An 18,503-nucleotide genomic window follows, 5' to 3' on the forward strand; every position below is an offset into this window, starting at 1 on the left:
GGGTGCTGTGCGTGGCTGCGTGCAGGCGTGTGAGCTAGGGTGGCTGCTGTTGTGTTCTTGCTTCGGTTTTGGGGTAATGCCCGTCGATTTTCTGGATCACCTCACTGATGTAAAGGAAATCGCCGTATGCAGGGGGGTCTTTGGAAGACAAAATGCGTGAGTAGATCAAACGGCTATTGCGTGTCTCACGTGCTGGTGATTGCTGGGTCTCGCACAAGCGCGTGGGGGGTTCAGTATCAGCAGCCCGTGTTCGTACAGGGGAGTGCTTTCTCCCTGTATGAAATACGGAGTGTCAGGGGTGCACCCGTGCTCTCCTGTCAGCGAGTCCCCTCTGCACGCTCCAGCCCGCAGGCACCCTGCTAGCACCCGTCCAGGCGCCCCCGGGGAACCTCGCTCCGCTGCGCGGCCTTGCGGCGTCTCCGGCTGGCATCGTCCGCGCGTCGCCGAAGTCGGACGTGGGGAGCTCGGTGGACTCCAGCCTTGTGGCCAAAGGGGGAGCGCAGGTAAGGCTCCGTCTTCTCTGGGAACGTGCCCTGGAAAGCACGCTCCGCAAAAGGTCACAGGCACGGTGATGCTTAGAAGCTTAAATGACAGTAGTCGTGGTCTCTCGTCGGGTTTGGAACACTGTCATCTGTTAAAAAAACAACTTCCCTACTCTGTCTTCCGTGTCTCTTCAGGGCATGGTTTAGGAGGCCCTGGGGTGTTGGGCTGACGGTTGGACCTGATGGTCCTAGAGGTCTTTTCCAACCCTAATCAGTCTATGATTCTATATCTCTTTTGTTTTGCTGTTTGAGGGAGCCCGGTGCTAGATTTCTGGTGAGGTTTCTTCTCCTACGTTTAGCAGAAAGAATTGTTTCAATTACTGTTGCGGGGGGAAAAGTGCCTTAAGTTCATTTGAGTAGAACTTTGATTTGTGTCCAAACGAAGCGTGACATGCAGTACAGATAACGTCACCTCATAAAGAATATTTTCACTCAGCTGTTTGCTGAGAATAAATAAAAATAAAAGAACCACCTCCCTGCTGCTGGGTGGTGCCTCAGTGGGTTTGTATCTCCCCTGCCTCTGTGGCTGTCTTCACTCTTCCCTCTCTTTTTGACTTCACAGCCTGCAGAGACCGGTAAGCTCACCAGCCAGACCAAGTTGCTGGGCTTGGTCTGTGAAGAGAAGAGTTCCTTGAACACAGTGTCTCTAGATAAAGGGAGGAACGACGAGGAAGAAAGCGGGAATGAGGTAGTTTGTGTGTCTTGGCTCTTAACACATGTGGGTAACCGTGGTGCACGAGGCACTTCTGGGAGTGAAAAACTGATGCTCCCCAGGGACTGCCTGATTGGCCATGGCTGTTCCATTTGACTCTGGGCCTTAACTGGTGCTGCACTTCCTCTGTGTTTGGTCACCAACAAGCATCTAATCCTGGTCTCTCCTTGTACTCCCTCTAAATCGGCGCCTGCCGTGATGTATTTCCAACATGAGCTGCCGTAGGCGTATTGCCCTGGCAGATCTCTGTGGCTCTGCTGCCTTACCGCGCCGATTAGGAACCCCCAGATCCTCCTGTACGGCCTGCAGGACTGCAGAGGTCAGAACTCAGTGTCGGCCGTCTCCTTTTCTGTTGCCTTTAGAGTCTCCATGGGACAGCAAGACTGTTCAAAAACCTGCACATGGATGTCAGCGCCCTGGGAGGCAGCTTTGACTCTGAGGTAGGAACGCGGGTGACGCGAGACGGGCAGGAGAGGAGCTGCGGCACTGCCCAGCCGGCGCCGGGGGGTGAGAGCGCAGGCGGGGTGCCCGAGGGACGAGTTTTGTGTGTCGTTTCTGGGCGGGAACAACATGGAGCAGGGCTGGGGGGAGCGTGCGAGAAGCCAGATGCGGTCTGCCAGGGACAGTGGTGTGGGGGTCGAAGGCAGGTTTGTGTCTGAAGGAGGATGCTTGCGGTTTGGTAGGTGGGATTTGAGGAGGCAGCATCTTTGCACAGTGTGGAGCTCTGCTTCCTTCTGAACAAAGAGAGAAACCTAGAGGCACATGGGTGAGATGGGCAAGCTCTTCCAAGGGACAGCAGAAAGGAGAGGGTCTCAGATCGGAGAGGTGCCGCTGTGCTTGCCGTGGGAGGAAGGCTCGTTGAGGAAGGGGCACGGCTTGCTTCCTCATCGCCTTTTAGAGCGTGTAGAAGTGTGTGAAGGCGCATTCTCAGCTGAGGTTGCAGTGGTGGCGCTGGGGAGAGGAGAGGGGAACGTAGTCTGGAAGCGCCATCCTTGCACTGTCGCTCAGTTCCACGAGAACCTTCGAAGCCTCCACGCGGACCACACGTGGCCACCTCTCTGTGGCAGCCCAAGGCCTGCTTTGTTCTTGCACTGCTGATAAATTCCGTGGCTCAGACACAGAGGGCCAGCAACGAGTTCGGTGCACGCGTGGCCTTGCGCAGACGTTTTGCTTTCCCTGCGGGTGTGGGCTCTCTGCCTGTGCTTCCTTAGCAGTGATCAGGCTTAAGACGACAAGGGCACAATGAGGAGTTCGTTGCAAGCAGCTTGGGTGATTTGGCCCGACTGTTGGCGGTGACATTAATCCTTTCTCACTGCTTTGAAAATTCTCTTCCAGTAACTGAAAGGCAAATTAATTTCTTTTAAAGTGTTTTACAATATTTCCTTTATCCTTTTCACAGCATACGAAAATTAAGCTGTAAAGTACTTTGCTGGATAACCCATTCACAGTGCTGGGCAGAAAGTGCAAACGCTTATGCTAGCGTGGATGCAAAAAAGAGAGGCCTGCCTATCTCATCTCCAGACAACCAGCAGCCTGTCGGGGCCCAGTTCGTCACCGACATGTTAATGTGTCCAGGAACAAAGAGCTGTCTTGGCACCTCAGTGCTGCAGCAGGGCTTCAGGAATCTATTATGAAATGGCAATTGCTGCCCAACAGCCAGGCTCTGTTAGCCTGGATGGGTGATATCTTAGTCCTGGTAAGATATTAGTGCCCCACTGGAAAATATAATTCACGTGTATTTCCATGAGGTGGCAGTAGAAAAGCGTTCCTATGAGCGAGCCTCAGCCTGCAGCCCAAGCCGCTCTCCAGCTTCCTTACAAAACAGAGAGGAGGAAAGGGTTTGTGTAGCAAGCCCTAGAGGGGGGGAAATCTAAGCAGTACCGGGGTGAAGAGATGAAAAATACCTGGCTTTGTGTAGCCTGTGGATCGGGGGAGAATACCTGTATTCAAAGAAAATAAGCGTGTGGTTTTGGCGACTTGCTGAGACTCAAGGATGTTGGGTGAGAGCGAAGGCTGCTTCAAAGAAGGCACGAGCGTCTGGGGGAGAGGGAGGGGAGACGGAGAGAAATGGTGTTCCCCTCAGTGGGCTTTCCTGGAGTCAGTTAACTGGGGAAAAGGCACTGAAATGAAACCCAGGTCAGATGCTGGAAAACTTGAGGCGTGAGGCTGATGTATAGTAATTGGAACGTACCCTTGGAAAGAGAGCCACTTCTGGGCAGCTTCATTTGCTTGGCCACTTGTGGGGTTAGCTCTCACCTGAACCCAGCTTTCTTGTCTTCTGAATTCCTGTGATGGCACAGTCGCTGCAGATGTCTGGGGCTCTGCTCTAAAATACGAAAGGGCTTTGGGAATCTGCTGGAAGGGGCAAGAGGAGGAAGAGGTCTGGAAGCATCTCTGCATGCCTGGGGAGAGGGTCCCGTGGCAGCAGAAGTGGTGCCCTGATGCAGCACTTGCAGCTTGGGAGGTTTAGTACTCTACAGGTCAATCTCTGGGTAAACACTGGGAGTCAAGGGCGCCCTTTGTGTGGTGCGAAATTACCGTGCAAGGCTTCTTTCCCAGATGGAGATGTGTGAAAGGGAGCCGTCTCTGTAAACAAACAGTGCGCAACACAGCTTGTGCGTTACTGCAGAGATCTGTGTGCAGAAGCAGCGCTGCTGGTTCCCAGGAGACAGAGACATCCACAAAATAGCAGCGCAGGGATGACTAGTGGAAGGGGAGGAATGGCTGCTGTGTTCATAGCCTTGCGCTCTCCTGTGCTGGGGGAGCGTGGCTGAGAGCTGCTGTAGCGAGCCACGGCTCATCGGAGTCCTGGGCTGGGAAGAGCCTGGTGGAAGAGCAAGTTCAGTGAGCTGGCAGCAGGAAAAGCAGCAGCAGTAAGGCATGCAGGGCATAAACAGTCTGGTTTTGGGGGAGTCTGGGCCTGTGAGCTCCTGAGCATAGGTTGGAGAGCTTTCTGCTCCAGGGGCGCATGCAGTGGGTGATAGGCAGGGTGGTGACCTGTCACAGGCGGGTGACCCGACCGGCTCGGAAAGGCAGTGTGAGGAGCGTTGCTAGTGGATGTGTTACCCCACCCACTAGGAGCACAGCAAAGCAGAGGAGGAAGACTGTGGCAGCCAGCTAGCTGATGTCGCTGAAGGTGATCTCCAGCACCGAAGGAGTCCTGCAGAGGAAGCTGGCAGCCTGAGAGAGGTGATGAGTGGCTCTGACATCACGGTCCTGCTTGCATGATGTCACTGAAGCTTTGCATGCAGTAGCCGAGCTTCTAGTGTTGTGGTGTGGATCCGATAGTTGCTTCGTTTGTTTCTTTTGCTGGTTCAAGTATTACGTGCACAGAGAGAGGTGTAAACTTAAAAACCAAGGGCAAATGCTACCCAGACGAGGTCTGGCAAATCTGATCCTGTCTTGGTATTTCTGTGGCCGAGAGCAGCCTGAAATCAGTGAGCAAAAGGGGAGCACGTCACCTTTCAGAGGCTTGCTGTACGCCTTAGGGTTTTTTTCCTCTTTTCTTTCCTTTTAACGGTAGAAAGAATGTGAAAGTTCCTGTTGTAATATCTCACTTTCAACCTGTTTAAGTCCAAAGAGGTGGCATAGTCATCCTGTTTCCTGGGATCAGTAGGATTCCGGTTTGGCGGCTGCTGTCCACGCTGACTGCTCATCTCCGATCAGATGCCTTTCCAAAAGCTGGTCCCATTGGTATTGATGTGCCTTCCTCCAGGCTCACACTGGTCACTGGAAGTACTGATTTGATAGGCAGAAATTTCACATCAATGTGTGTCACTCAGCCGCAGGTAAAATGTGTTGCAGCTTGTGAAAAGATCAGCTAAAGCCAATGATAACCTGACTGGCTTGTCCTAGCTCTGAAATCCACAGGATAATCGATGGTCTGCTTTTGCATGAGAACCTCCCTCCTCCTCCGCCTGTGTGTCTGACTGGCAGAGTTCCCTCTTCGGGAGGGTTGTGCTTGTGGTCATCAAGGTGTAACGTTAACAAAGTTTCATCTGTGTCTGTCCTGAAAATAGGATTCTGCCAGCTGAAGAAATTAGTCTGGGATATTCTAGTAACTGAGGTAAACTTGCCTGGAGAGAAATCTTTTGGTGTGCACAGTATTATTGGATACGTTGTTATATTCTGTTGTGTGTGTGTGCTCCTCAAAGGGAAATACCTGCGTGCTGTTGTGAAGCATATGAGTCCGGACCGGTCTCGTCTGGCGGATCTGTTTTTGGGCACCCTCAGGTGTCCTGGAGGGAGGTGCTCAGGAGATCTCTGAAACGAGCCTGGCCAAAAGGGAGCACAACTAGTGACCGGTCTTTCCAGATGCCCTAACCCCCAGACAAAAGGAAGCGTAATGAGGACTCACTGCTCCCCTGGAGTAACGCTAAAGAAACGCCACTTGCCTGTGTTTGTCTGGGTTCTGGAATAAGGATGATGTCAAGGCCTTTGCAGGGCCGTGTGTGGCTGGCTCATGATTCAGTGGCGCGTTTGTGAACCTCTGCTAACCAGGCGCCGAACTGGAAAGGGGCCATAAGCTTTCACTTATTACTCAGCGGATTGCAGGTGAGGCTCTGGATGGCAGTTTTTTGGAGAGTACCCAGTGGATTGATTTCTCTGCCCTCCTCTCTTGTCTGATGGATGGCGCTCTCAGCCCTGAGGAGCCTCTCAGACAAACGATGTGCTAGGAGACGTTCGGTGGGCTTGCCGCAGCTCCGGGTTTAAAGCTGACAGCGTTCCAGTTGCACTTTGATAAAAATACATCGTTAAAATATGCGGTCTGTGTATGGTACATGCTGTACACAGGATGCAGCTAATGTTTGACAAGACACCACAGCATTAATAAAACAGCGAGAAAGTAGGGCGTGCTAGCAGTTTTGTTTGCATGCTGATGAGGGAACCTTTTCCTGCTTCCTCCTGGCTATCGCGCTCTTTAATGTGAGTTCTGCGGGCCTCCCCGCTGCTGGGAGAGTCAGTCCAACCTTTGGGTGACTACACTAGAATTTGGGATTGGTTCTTCCCAAGGCCCGTGGGTTCTGCCGTTTCGCAGTCTGGTCTGTTAGCTAGCCACAGTCTGGTTCTGAGCTCAGAGCGGGGGCTTAAATCAGTGCCTGCCCTCAGGTTTGTCCCTCTGGAAGGTGGGATGACTGCATCCTGCATGCTCTCCTCCGGTTATAATTTCAGGCAGAAGTTACATGCCCAGTATTAGTCTCCTGCAAATTTCCATCTCCGAACGGGTCCGAGGTGGAAGCACAAATGGGCATGCAGCAGAGCACGTAGGGTGCTCCCAGGGGCCGATGGCTCCTGCAGCAGCCCCTGCTAAATCTCATCCGCTGAGACCCTGTGAATGAAAAAGCAACAGATTTTAAAAAGTCTGAGCACAATAAATGAGTGTGTTTTATCTTAATGACGTTCCTTGTCTTTGAAAGGGACTGGCCTGAAGTCACCCAAAGCTTTGCGATTTTGCTTCTTGCTGTGGCAGAACCCATGCTATTTCTGACCCCTGCATCCTCCCGGAGAGGAGGTAGAGAATGTCATCGCTATAATTGTGTTTGACTTGCTGCCTAGAATGAGTCTCTAAAATCAAGACGCGTTGAAGAAGGGCGAGATCCTTCCCTGGATTCTGATGCTGCGTGCCCCCCGACTCCAGTTCAAGCCCTTCCTGGAGATGCGGACAGTAGCCTGTCTGGCCAGAACAAGGAGGAATCTGATGGGAAGCTCGCTGAGAATGAACTACCGGGCGAGAAAGATGCTGAGGTGGAAGGTGACATCTCTGCAGCTGATGAGCTGCCACAGTCTCTAGGGGAAGGGAGCGCAGCAGGGACAGACATGCCCAGCGGTCCTGGGCAACCCAGAGCCGCATCTCCAGCTGCTGAAGCTGCTGAGGCAGATCAGCTGGCAAGCCTGGCTGCCACTGTCGACACCGTGTCTGTTGATGAAAAGATAGTGAATGAAATGAGGGAAGAAGCAGCAGCTGATCTGAAAACAGACAGCAGGCTGGATGCTGGCAAAGTAAGAGACCCGCCTGCATGGGTTGGGTTTGGTGTGGAAGCTGCTGTGGCTGTTCCCGTTGCTTTGTGAGGCCCTGATTCAGGAAAGCTCTTCAAGCACTTACTCAGTTTGCATTAAGTCAGCGTAAGAGCTTTCCTAGTCAGCAGGGTGTTCCTGGGGGGGGCACAAGTGCTCTGAATTCCCGTACCGGCGTCTTCAGTGTGGAGCTAGGAAATCGTCCTTTTGTGCGCGCACAAAGCGCTGCCCAAAGCAACCGACAGGCAAAAACCCTGAACTGTGACGCATGTTTCGAGTCTTGGAGGAGAAATAAGTCTCAGCTTTCAGTGCTGCCATCTGTACTAAGCAAGCAGGCTTCATAATGAAGTTCACACCAAGCCCAGCTGTCCATGCTGCTTTGTTTCTCTCCTTCTGTTGTTTCTCTCAGCTTATGCAGAGATGGGGCAAAAGCGTAAAGCGAGCTGCCAGCTGCGATATCTGCAGCTCCGCGGAAGGACGCGACAGGGAGGTGCGAGGTCAGAGCGGGGAAGGATGGTGCCTCGGGGCTGGCTCCAGAGCTGTGCCTCGAGTCCATCAAGCTTAGTACCTTCCAGTCTGCCCAGCGCTCTCTGGGAGGGGGAGGCCTGGCCAACAGCTGAGTGCAGTCAGCTCAACTTCGACCGTGTTCGTCTCTGGCAGGAGACCCGTGGAGTGTCACAGGGTGCGGATGGGTTAATGGCCTGGCCCCTGCGACTGGGGTGCCAGACAGGCGCGCACTAACCGCTCTGGTTCAGTGTCTTCCAGAAATGTTAGAATCTGAGAGCTGAAAAAACTCCCTCTTTCCAATGTAGCTTCCTTCCTGCTCATTTTGATGATTTTTCCAGTTCCGTTGATGTGCGATGCCTTTAAGAAATGATAAGCCATAAAACCGAGCCTGGAAAACGTGCTGTGTCCTGAAGAGCTTAAAGGTGAAAGCTTTGCTCTTACAGACGGTTACCTGCTTGCTTTACGCATCTGCGTAGCTCCACTGAAGTCGGCGGGGCCACGTGGGTGTTCACGTCGAGCAGTTACGTGTTGTTTCACGATGGCGGGGAGCACGGAGGTCCTCGCTGCAGTTGGGTGTGGCAGGGTGCACTTCTAAAGTCCTTTTAAGACCGTGGTACTGGTCTGTGTGGCTTTACCCATTTGTGTGGCGGGCTGGGGGGTTCTCAGAGCTGCAGAGATCCTTGCGGAAGGAACAGAGGACAGTAGGCAAGTGCCCTTTGTTGGGGATATTCGAAGAGCACTTCTCTGCCCTCCCCAGTCCCGTGGCCTGCCCTCCTTCCCCAGTCCTTTCTGTGACGTGGTGTTTTGTGCTTGTCTTGTGGGTCACATCGTTAGTGTCTTTCCTGTGACAGTCAATCACCCTTTCTGCCCTACGTGAGAGGCCAGATTTGTCTTCCCGGTATCAGCTGGCATGTTTTTGGAAACGCCTGGGTGAAGCTGCAGGGGTAAGACTCGCACAGGCTCTAACGCATATCTCCTCTCAGCTTTCAAAGGCATCCGAGGCCAGCGACTGTGGGGAGGACTCGCAAGCTTCTAACCGCTCGGACCACGAGCTGATTCAGCCTGTGGTGAGTCGCTAAAAGCTCCTCGTCCTTCGGGTGTGGGCTTCATGTTCCCCTGGGCATGCTATGCCCACCTCGTGCTGTCCAGCTGCCCGATTCCTTAATGGCTAAGCAATGACCTCACAGCTGTGGCACAGCCCAGCAACATCGTCCTGCGCGTAGCGGGCTCTGGCTGTGGGTGAGGTAATATCCCTGGGAAAGTAGGTCACTTAGAGCTGGTGCTGTACTCAGATAATTGCAAAAAGAGAAATAATAAGCAGTGTGAAAATGATGCTTTAAGGGACTTGGCAGCTTTTTCTAAGGGGAATCGCTATGGCCGGGAGGCCTGGCTCCTGAAGGTCCCAGAGGGAGAAGATGCAGGAGGGTAGCCCTGAGATGGCGGGGGGAGATGCCCATCAGCATCTCCTCGTCTCCACAGGAAAATGCCATTGCCATCTGCCAGTGGGAGCAGAGGCAGCACGGCCAGCGAATGACTGAGAATATCATTATATATCGGTGTTAGTACAAGCCTGTGTTGGCAAGTGGCTGCCGCCTCAGACAATATCTTTGGTAGTGCTTGCTTGTTGGCATGCGCGCGCAGGGACACACGCGCTCCGTGGTGCGCAGCCAAGCGCTATCTTGCAGAGTGGGTAGCTTGTGGGCAACTCGGAGCTGACCTGTAGGAAAAAATCTCCAGAAATTGGCGGCGGTGTCAGGAAGGGGAGCAGCAGAGGCTGGGGAAGATGTGCTGCTTGCTTTGGATATACCATGCGTCAGCCCTGCCTGCTGCCGCCGGTGGCACGGGAGGTGCCCTGGTAGGGTGGCAGATCACCGCCCCGCAGTCCCACGATGCCCTCCCTCCGTAGCATTGCCATCCCCTGGCCTCACCGGGAGAGTTTCCTCGGGGACCGTCGGTGAGGAGAGCTGCTGCGTGGCGCGTTCCCAGTGGCCAAGCCCGTAGGGGCTCCTGATTTGCTGAGCGCTCCTGTCTGCCATCGTCCCAGCAGGTAGCTCTGCACGAAGCTCCTCGCCTGCCTGTGCCTCTGCACCTTGGGAAGGAGAGAACACCCAAGCCTCTGCGGCTCAAGCCACTAACAGAGCCATCTGTCTGCAGAACAGATGTGACCTGTGCTTGCGTGCGGGCCCGAGTCTTCCTGTAGCCATTTCCGATGTCCTGTAAAGCTTTCCAATGGTTCAAATACCTAGCGCTACAAAAAGCGTGCTGTCAGTGGGGTGGTGAGTGTGGATTCCAGGCTGCGTTAGGATTGCGGCCTCATCTGTCAGGGTCTGTGGTAAAACCTGCATGCGCTCGTCAGACGCTGATCCTCTTCTGCTTTCTTCTTCAGGACTTGGGTTTCCCGAATGAGCTTTCCGAGCAGGTACTGGATGTGGGGGTTCTGTCTCCTGTTTTGGACAGCCCCACGTGCAAGGTGAGTGCTATATACGTGATCAGGGACTGCTCTGTGGGTAGGCAGGGTGAAACACCGTATTGCGGTGCACTGAGCACAGGGAGATGGTATTGGCGTAAAGGCTTTGCAGAGGCAAGCAGAGGTGGCCTGTGAAGTGCCCGGCCTGTGGCGGGGCAGGGATTAGAGCAGCGCTACTCGTGCGTTGGTTTTGCTGCGGAGATGGCTTGCAGGTAGCTACACAAAGAACACGCTCTGCGTGAGGGGTGCATGTGTGCGAACTCACGTGTGTGCTTTCCCAGCCCCGATACAAGATAAATGGCTTTCCTGGGGAATGGTGGGAAGCAGAGTCTATTTTCCTTTTTTCTTTTGTGAGTACATTTGTCCTTTCTTTCTCTTCAGCAGATGGAAAGGATTTGTTTAACAGAACACAATAGCATAAACGGGAAGAAAAGGAGGTTGACTCCCTCTGACAGACTTTGGTATAGGGAAGTTTATTTTTAAGCATTTGGTTGTCTGCCCTGCTTACATGTAGGGGGGGAAATAGGCTCCTTTCAGCGAGTCTGTGGCACGTGAAGGAGCGTTTGTAAGCCTGCGCGTGCCTGCTTACTGTATCATGTTAGCCCAGGATGTAGCTGAGATCGGGCGATCCTGCCTGAAGGAGATTACTGTGCGTCTTGAGGTTTTACCCTTGCCCTCTCAGCACGTTACCGAGTTGGCTCCCTGAGCCCCGCGTTCCTGTTGAGCCCTCTCAGCTCCCCCTCTCCCGCACCAGCTCGGCTCGTCGGTGCGTTGGCTGGAAGAGCGTGCCGCGCAGTGCGGCGGAGGGCCGGGCTCCAGCTGGCGTTACTCAGCCTTGCTCTGATTGTAAGTGAGTAGATCAGCTGCACCGGAGGAGAGCTCGAGTGGCAAACTCCCCACCTGTCCAGCAGAGATGAGCAATCCAGTTTGTAAGGTTGTGTCTGGAGAATACACCTGTCCTCTTGTGCCTAGTAATGAGCGTAATCAGATCTGAAGGGAAAACAAAACATACGCCTGCTGTGTTCTCCCCCCCTCCCTCTCGCTGCAGCGCAATCATTGCACATACAAATGTCTTGTCGGAGCAGCCACGTTTGGAGTTTATTACAGCCCTGTCTTGAGGAGAGAGGTGGCTTTGAAATGGTGCTCCCTGCAGGACTGCGGCTGCTCTTTCGCGTCAGCAGGCGGAGGCTGGTCTGAAATGAGACTCTAGCTTGTGGGAAAGCCCTTACTTCCACGTAGTGAGCTTGCCTTGCTTTGAATACATTGGCAAAATAGTCTGTTTTAAAAAAAGGCCGCCTCTGTCAGCTGTGTAAGTATTGGAGGGTTTTGGTTAGCGTGTTTTGGCAGGAGCCGCAGTAGCTTGCAGAGGCCGTGGGGCCGCTTCCTGCTAGACCCGGCTTCTCTGCTGGCAGTGGGGAGGCTGCTCCTTTCACCCTTCGCTTAACAGGCGTTTAAAGTGCTGGCGTCCTGCTTTGCTGGCACTGCTGCTGCGCTGCGGGCAGCAGCGGTGAGGAGCTGGAAGCAGGCATGCAATCTCAGCTGACGCGTGCTGGAGATCGCGGAGATCCCCCCGCTGAGGTCCCCTGGGAACTGTGCTGTGCAGAGGGGGGAGATGGCCGATTACCTGCCGCCCTGCTTTCCTGTGGCCACAAGACTGGCTTTGTGCTGTGAGTGCGCGATTGCCTCCACGGGATGCAGCCTGGCGCTTAGGTGGGGCAGAACACGAAGCCGCTTGCGGTCCTGGGACTGCTGGGGATGCTGAGGCAACAGGAGAGGCAAGGCTCGGGTAATTTCACAGATAAGGCTGAAAATGAGCCCTTGTTCCCTGCAGGCGGGTGCTGTCCTCACCTTCTCAGGTGTGTCCAGGGATTCCTGCAGGCCGTGATTTCTGGGGAGGGGAAGGCGCGTTGGGCAGGAGCGCAGCACTGGCGCCATGCGTGGGCTCAGCAGCATTGCCCTGTGACTGGCTATCCCTCTTCCCAGCAAGATCTCATTTTCCATTTGTCTGGCGTCCTTCCTTTCACAGGCAGCAGTGACAGAGCCCGTTTTGAGCCAGGAAACATTTGCTGAGCTCCTCGGTTCTCGGGAATTGAAGTCATTATTTACACTGGGGCAGGAGGGAGGCTGGGAGGGGGAGCTGCCGGGGAGAGCTCTGACCAGGCTGATGTGATGGAAGGTGACAGCACTTGCAGGGAATCCTTCTGTTGTTTGCTCCACTGAACGCCTGCGTAAATTACTGCTGGCTTAATTCTGTGTTATTTTGGCCCTGCTCCACAATACGCCCCTGCGCGACGGGGGCTGAGCTCACCTGCTGGTTCTGTGGTCCCCAAGAATTTATGAACGAGCTACTCTTCTGGGGACCAGAGTGCCCCGCAGGGAGGATGGGCCCTTACTGCTTTGTCAGGTAGGACTGACAGCTTGAAGAGGGAAGGTCTCCTCCTCCCCAGGTGAACTGCGCAGTGGATGTTTGTGTGTGCCTACTGCGGGGACAGAGGCGCCTGGGAGCTGGCAGGTGGGAGAAGGAGCAGCTGCCTAGTTCGTAATCAAGTATTTGCTGTTCAAATTTCAAGTATTTAGTATGTCATAAATAAGCCAACTGAAGTTGCTTAGAGCATGTTACCGAGGGGGCCGGCTTCCTTAGCAGCACCCAAACCGACGTGTTCTGCCGTGCGTAGACAGAAGCCCCTGGGCAGGTGCGACTGCGTGTATACTGCTCGTCACGACCTGCCTGAGGACCGGGATGCGAGGCAGGACCAAGTCCTGCTGCCGTTCCGGTCGCAGCCGATACGCCTCTCGATTTGCTTCATGGCCGCAGCACACTAGTTCACGTTCACGTGTGTGACGTTCCTGTTTGTTTTAGGAAACTTTTCTGTTTGCCCTACACTTTTCAGGGAGTTTGGTGTTACTTGGGTAATATCCAAGATGATCTTCAGGAAAAAATGCAACCCGTGCCCAGAGTGCTGAGCGCTGGCAGGGAGTTCATCCTCCCTGTTGAAAAAGCAGCCCCGGGACCGTAACCTAGCAGAGCCTGGAGGGCTGAGCTCCCAGGCCTCTCCCTTGTGCTGCTGGAACCATTCCCGCAAGGCGTTCCTCTGACCTTTTGAGCCCCTTGTCTACCTGCACGAGAGGAGGCTGGCACATTCAGCTGGGCGTTCTGGAGCAGCCTGTGGGTGCTGTTTGTTCGGCGCTGATGTGCTGGACCAGAGCGGCACTGCCCTTCAGCAGAACCACTGTAAGGTCCTGGGAGGCTCTGGTGGTGAAGGAGCCAGCAAACTCCACACTGTTTGCTTTTACCTGCAGGCCCAGGAGCTGGGAGAAGAGGAAAAAGACCAAAGCAAAGCCAGTATAGAGGAAGAGCAGAGCAAAAGAACAAAAGCTGCTGAGAGGTATGGTACAAACAGAGTAACAAAGGAGGCGTAGACAGCTCTAGCTCCGGATGACTTTCCTGTTTGTCCGCCCCTGCTCTGCTCTGGTCACTGTAACCTCTACAGGCGTCCCCTGTAGAGCACCCCAAGGTGCTGCAGCTTCTCGCAGGGTCGTTCCCACTAATCCTCTCACTTCTCCTGCCACCTCCTTAGTACCGTCTGGGCAGATGTCAGCTTTGGTTCAGCTTCTGGCTGGGTAGGCAGCAAAACTGCCTGCCTTTCTTTTCCCTCAGTCTGCCCCAGATGTGGAGCTGGCTTCTGTTTCCCTTACAGCTCTCTGACTTTCCTCTAAGGCTCTTAAAGTCACGCTCTTGCCAAGATGGTCTGAACCTGGTAACGTTGTGTGGTGTGCTCGGTGGCGTTTAACCACTTAGCCACTGGCCATCGCCCGATGACAGACCTTCCTCCTGGTTCTGAGGCAGCCTCCAGTCTCGGTCAGCGCTGGGCCGGCAGGCTGCCAGCCCTTCACTGGGCAGAGCCTGGAGCTGAAGGCTCCCGCGGCCAGCCCGGTGCCTGTTACTGATGGCAGGGGAGTCCCGCTGCAATGTGAACGGTTCCCTTCCGCTTCCTCCCATAGAGGTGGCCTAGAGCAAGTCACTGCTTGACCAGGTGTAAGCATGAAGCTATTTTCCGTCCTGGTATGTGGACAACTTGCTCGAGTGCACCAGTTGTTACCCCAAGAGCAATGCTGGTTTCCAAACCCTTAGTTACTGTGAGGACTAGACTGTCTAGGGAAGCTATTTTCAGTCTGTTTGTGGCAACTCGTTTAAAACAGTTGAAATACTGTGCTGAGCAGTGAGCCCCGTGCTCTCTCGAGCCCCTTCCTCACTCTCTGAGAGCTGCAGTACGTAGCGCTTAGAGATGAATCGTGTCAAAACTCTCAGCCTCCACACAGAGTTACATTTACTCTGGGGCACTGGGAACCAAGAAGCTGTTGCCTGTGCCAGGGAAACTCGTGAACAGGAGACGCTGCAGTCCATCCTAATGACTGGCTGCATGCACTTGGGATTTGCAGCCTTGTTTTCAGAGGAGCTGTTCATGTGAAGGTCCCTGAAAATGTGTTCTGCCTGCAGGAATTGTCTCCTTATCACTTGGTACCTGCTTCCCAGCTGTGCATCCTCTCCTCCTCTCTGCCTGTAAAGCTAGCTCGTGCTTGCCTTGTCTCTCTTCTCTGTACCTTCAAGATGAAGTAGGGCTGTAGATGTAAGCATGCCTGCCAATACTTCCGTCAGTGACTTGGACAACAGCGAGAGTATTGCTGATAGGGCTGACGTATCTTGGGGAAGTTCTCCAAGGACTTGGAAAGAGAGGGGGGTAACCCAGGGAGGGGGTTCGGTATTTTGAGGCTGACACCCACTAACTCCTCAGCTGCCTGTTAGCCCGGCAGGGCCTGAGGTGGCGACCACGGTTTGGAGCTTGGCCGTGCCTTTGGCAGCGCCACGTTGGACAAACGGGTCCCGTTGGCAGGCATGGCTTGGTGTCCATCTACAACAGCTGCGTGTCCCGTCTTTCCTCTGTCTTGTGTAGCTGCAGCAGCCACGAGAATCTGATCTCTGTTAATCCGGTCTTCTGTTACCTTTTTTTTTTGTGCTGCAAAGTGAGAGGGATCAAAGTGCTTGCGAAACGTCAGAAGAGAAGTGTTTTGCTTTAAAAAATCCCGATCAGGAGGCGGCCGTGGCCCAGGAGCCGGAGGAGGGATCGCCGGATAGCCTAATCAATCCGGAGGAGCTTGCTGCCCCGCAGAAAGCGTAAGGGCTTCAGTTAAGTCCCCGGTGATGTAAGCATAGCAGCTTTTGTCCTTTTGTTCCCCTTGGTGGTGTTTGAAGTTAGCGTGTGAAGTCAGCACACTAGGAGACGCGGTTTGGCGGGCACAGCAGAGCTCGAACGTCTCCATATGCAAAGCCAAGCAGCTGTTTCGCTGGCAAGAGTGCCAAGTGAGCAGTCTGTACCGCGGAGGGCGAGAACAGCAGCTCGGCCCTTGGGGTCTGTGGTGCAGGGCTCCGTGGTACAGAGAAAGAGCCGCTTGCTTTGTACTTGGAAAAGCCTCCTTTCTACCAGTGTCGCTAACGAGGCTGCAAGCATTCGCCCTCCTTTGATAAACGCGCTCACACAGGCTCCTGATTTCCCCTGCTGAGAGGTGCTGGGGTCGGGGGGGACGACAACAAAACCCAGCCAATCACCCCTCTTCTACAGTCACTGGGAACATCGGTTGCTTTGAGATAATAAGGCCAGAGCGCAGGATGGCAGAGCTCAGGTTCCCTGCAAAAGCCAGTGGTCTATTGCGGTACTAAATTGGTGGTCTTTGCAGATACGTACCCGCAGTTCCACTGCGAGAGAAGATCTCAGTAGAAGCGATTGTGCTGACTTTGCTTTCTGTGTCAAATGAGAGATCAGCAGATGCAACTGGAAAAAACAGGCAGTGTGTCTCCCAGGACAAAGTGGTCGAGAAGCGCTCTTTGATGCCGAGACCAGCGCAGCATCTCCCTTTTTCTATTAGGAATTGTATGGAGTTGTGTAACTGTGCGTGTGTTGGCTGGATGCCTTTTGAAGCAAGAACTGGGGCAAAAGGAAGTACGTGATTAAAAAGGTGGAAGTGGCGGAATTGCTTTGCAGAGCAGCCTGGTAAAGGACACCTTCTGTGGGCGTCTCTGCAGCTGGGCCTAGAGCATGTACCGTTACGGGGGAGCACTAGTGAAGCGGGATTTTCCCAGAATCCGACGGCTCTTTCCTCTGTCTTGTTCTTTTTACTAATGGCTGCATAGGTGACTTTTCCCCTTTTGACTCAAGGCTATGTTACTGAGGCTGTTATTTCGCAGATTCCTGGCAAAACAGAAGCCCTTCTGCCTTATGCTAGCAGTCTCAGAGCATGATGAGACCTTGCTGCTCCGGCTTTCACTAGCAAAGAATAAAAAGTCTTTCCCTAGACTAATCTTCATTTTCCCCTCCTTCCCCTTCAGCCTCTCTCAGACCTTACAATTTTGCTGCTCCGTCTGAAAAAAACTTAATTAGAAACAGATTGGGTTTGAATTTTTGGAGCACTTGGGGTTTTCTGTTGCCTAGAGCTGGCAAACTCCCAGCGCACTTTAGATTGCAATTGCAGAAAAATATCTGGTCCATCAGAAGCGCGCTGCCAGTCCCTGGGCTGAAAACAGGTACCGGTTGCATCTGCTTTTGTGCCTGGCAGCCCTAGCCAGCGTTTCCTAGCTGCTAGACCCTTCGTGAAGTGAGACTGTGTTGCCCCTGCGAGGTGAGCTCTAGTGGGCCAAAATACGGGCTGTTCCAGACCCGAACGCCGCTGGGGCGGCGGTTAATAATTCGTCAGAGTTTCTCTGGGAGTCAACGAGAGGGCCCACCAGCAGCGCGTGGGGGCATCCCCGAGCTGCTACCTGAGAAAACGTGCTGCTCAAAAGCTTAAGCATGTGCTGCGTGTTCCCCAACAGCCTTGTAGAGTGCTTTCCTGTAGCAAGCTTGTCTTCTGCCTCTGCGCCCCCCAGCCGTCTACGCTGCGGTGGCTGCAGTCCCATGGGGATTCTGCACGTCCGTCCCCTGTGCTGACAGCGAAGCTTCTAGAGTAGGTGGCTCTGAGGCTTTTGGTTTGGAGTTCACACCGTTTGGCGGGGTGTTGCTGTTCTTTCATGTTATTCAGTTTTCTGTCACCCTTTTGCCAAAGGAGCTTTCTCTTTTTAGTAGGCAACCTGAGAAGGAGATCAAACACGAGCAGTCCTTGAATGAGCCTAGTGAAGAATCCCTGGAGGGAATAGCCAAGGAGCTGGAGCTGGAACTCGAGCAAGAGAAAATGCATTTATTGCAAGCAAAAAAGGAGAAAATTCAGCAGTTCCAGGAGGAGATGAGGCAGCAGGAGGAGGAGGAAGCTCAGAAGCTTCATCAGCAAAAAGAGAAATCCCTCAGGTGCATTCCTCTTTTACTCCATCTTCCTGCTATTCCTCCTGTGAGCCTTTCCTAGCTGCAGTTTCATTGCTGGTGGCCACGGGCTTGTGCTGTTACAGGCCACCACCTTGAAAGTGGCGCTGCTTTGTGGAGTTGTGGGCAAAGGAGGCCAGAACAAGGCTTCTGGGGAGGAGGAGTACGGGACTCTCTGCCTGGCAGGGACAATCCTGTGCGTGAGGGTCTGCACATCTGGAAATGAATAGTGGTCTGCTATCAGTGCTGTAAGTGCTTAAAGCAGATGTGTGGAGAGCACAGTGAGCCTCAGGAAAGCGCGTTCCAATACAGGCAAGAGAGTATCTTCCCATGTCTTGCAAGACGAGCTCTGGTTCAATACACATGCAGCTTTCCGAGCTCTGAACCTGCCTCTTATGGCTAACCTGGGAAAAGCTTCCAGTTCAGTGCGTGGAGCTTTACCACCTGGCAGGTACTCAAATCCGGGGCTAAATGGTAGTAACAGGACGGGAAATTGGAGCATTAGAGGAGATGAGGTTACCCCAGAGGCGCACTGAAACTCTGGTGCTGTACGTTTGACAGAGGGACTTCCAAACAAGCCTTTAAGGAATAGGGCACGGATGTCTGTGCGAAACCCGGCCAGTGCACGAGGACCTAATAGCAATCCAGGGAGCAGCGCAGCGCTGGGAACTGTGTCCTCTCCCTGGGGGGATTGGTCTCTCAAGGCTTGTATTTCATTTCAGGTGGCCTATGTTCTTAGCACACTGAGCCGGCCAGAAACTGTATCTTGACACGACATGTCCCAGGAATGCTGTCTTGGGTGCAAAGGAAGATGCAGAAATTGCACCTGAAGGGAAAAATGTCTATGCAGTAATAAAGCAGTAGTAAAAAGGGTGTTACACAAAAATCTGCAGCTTACAGGTGTACTAATGCAT

At 53.6% G+C, this 18,503-nt stretch overlaps 1 protein-coding gene across 8 annotated transcripts in view; it reads left to right on the forward strand.

Annotated features, from left to right (window-relative positions):
- Positions 1-18,503, forward strand: part of CEP164 (centrosomal protein 164) — a 47,111-nt gene that overhangs the window by 7,515 nt on the left and 21,093 nt on the right. For 3 of the 8 annotated variants that reach the window (XM_075116281.1, XM_075116279.1, XM_075116280.1), the window contains exons 5-13: positions 345-503; positions 1,105-1,230; positions 1,617-1,694; positions 4,333-4,443; positions 8,760-8,843; positions 10,163-10,246; positions 13,544-13,629; positions 15,267-15,416; positions 17,359-17,577. In XM_075116281.1, coding sequence (XP_074972382.1) covers positions 345-503; positions 1,105-1,230; positions 1,617-1,694; positions 4,333-4,443; positions 8,760-8,843; positions 10,163-10,246; positions 13,544-13,629; positions 15,267-15,416; positions 17,359-17,577 — 1,097 coding nt within the window. Of the gene's footprint in view, positions 1-344; positions 504-1,104; positions 1,231-1,616; positions 1,695-4,332; positions 4,444-8,759; positions 8,844-10,162; positions 10,247-13,543; positions 13,630-15,266; positions 15,417-17,355; positions 17,578-18,503 lie in introns of all 8 variants that reach the window. The other 5 variants (XM_075116283.1, XM_075116282.1, XM_075116284.1 and 2 more) reach the window with 5 other exon arrangements.

This window comes from Phalacrocorax aristotelis, chromosome 22, assembly GCF_949628215.1.
Source record: "Phalacrocorax aristotelis chromosome 22, bGulAri2.1, whole genome shotgun sequence".
Classification (NCBI taxonomy): domain Eukaryota; kingdom Metazoa; phylum Chordata; class Aves; order Suliformes; family Phalacrocoracidae; genus Phalacrocorax; species Phalacrocorax aristotelis.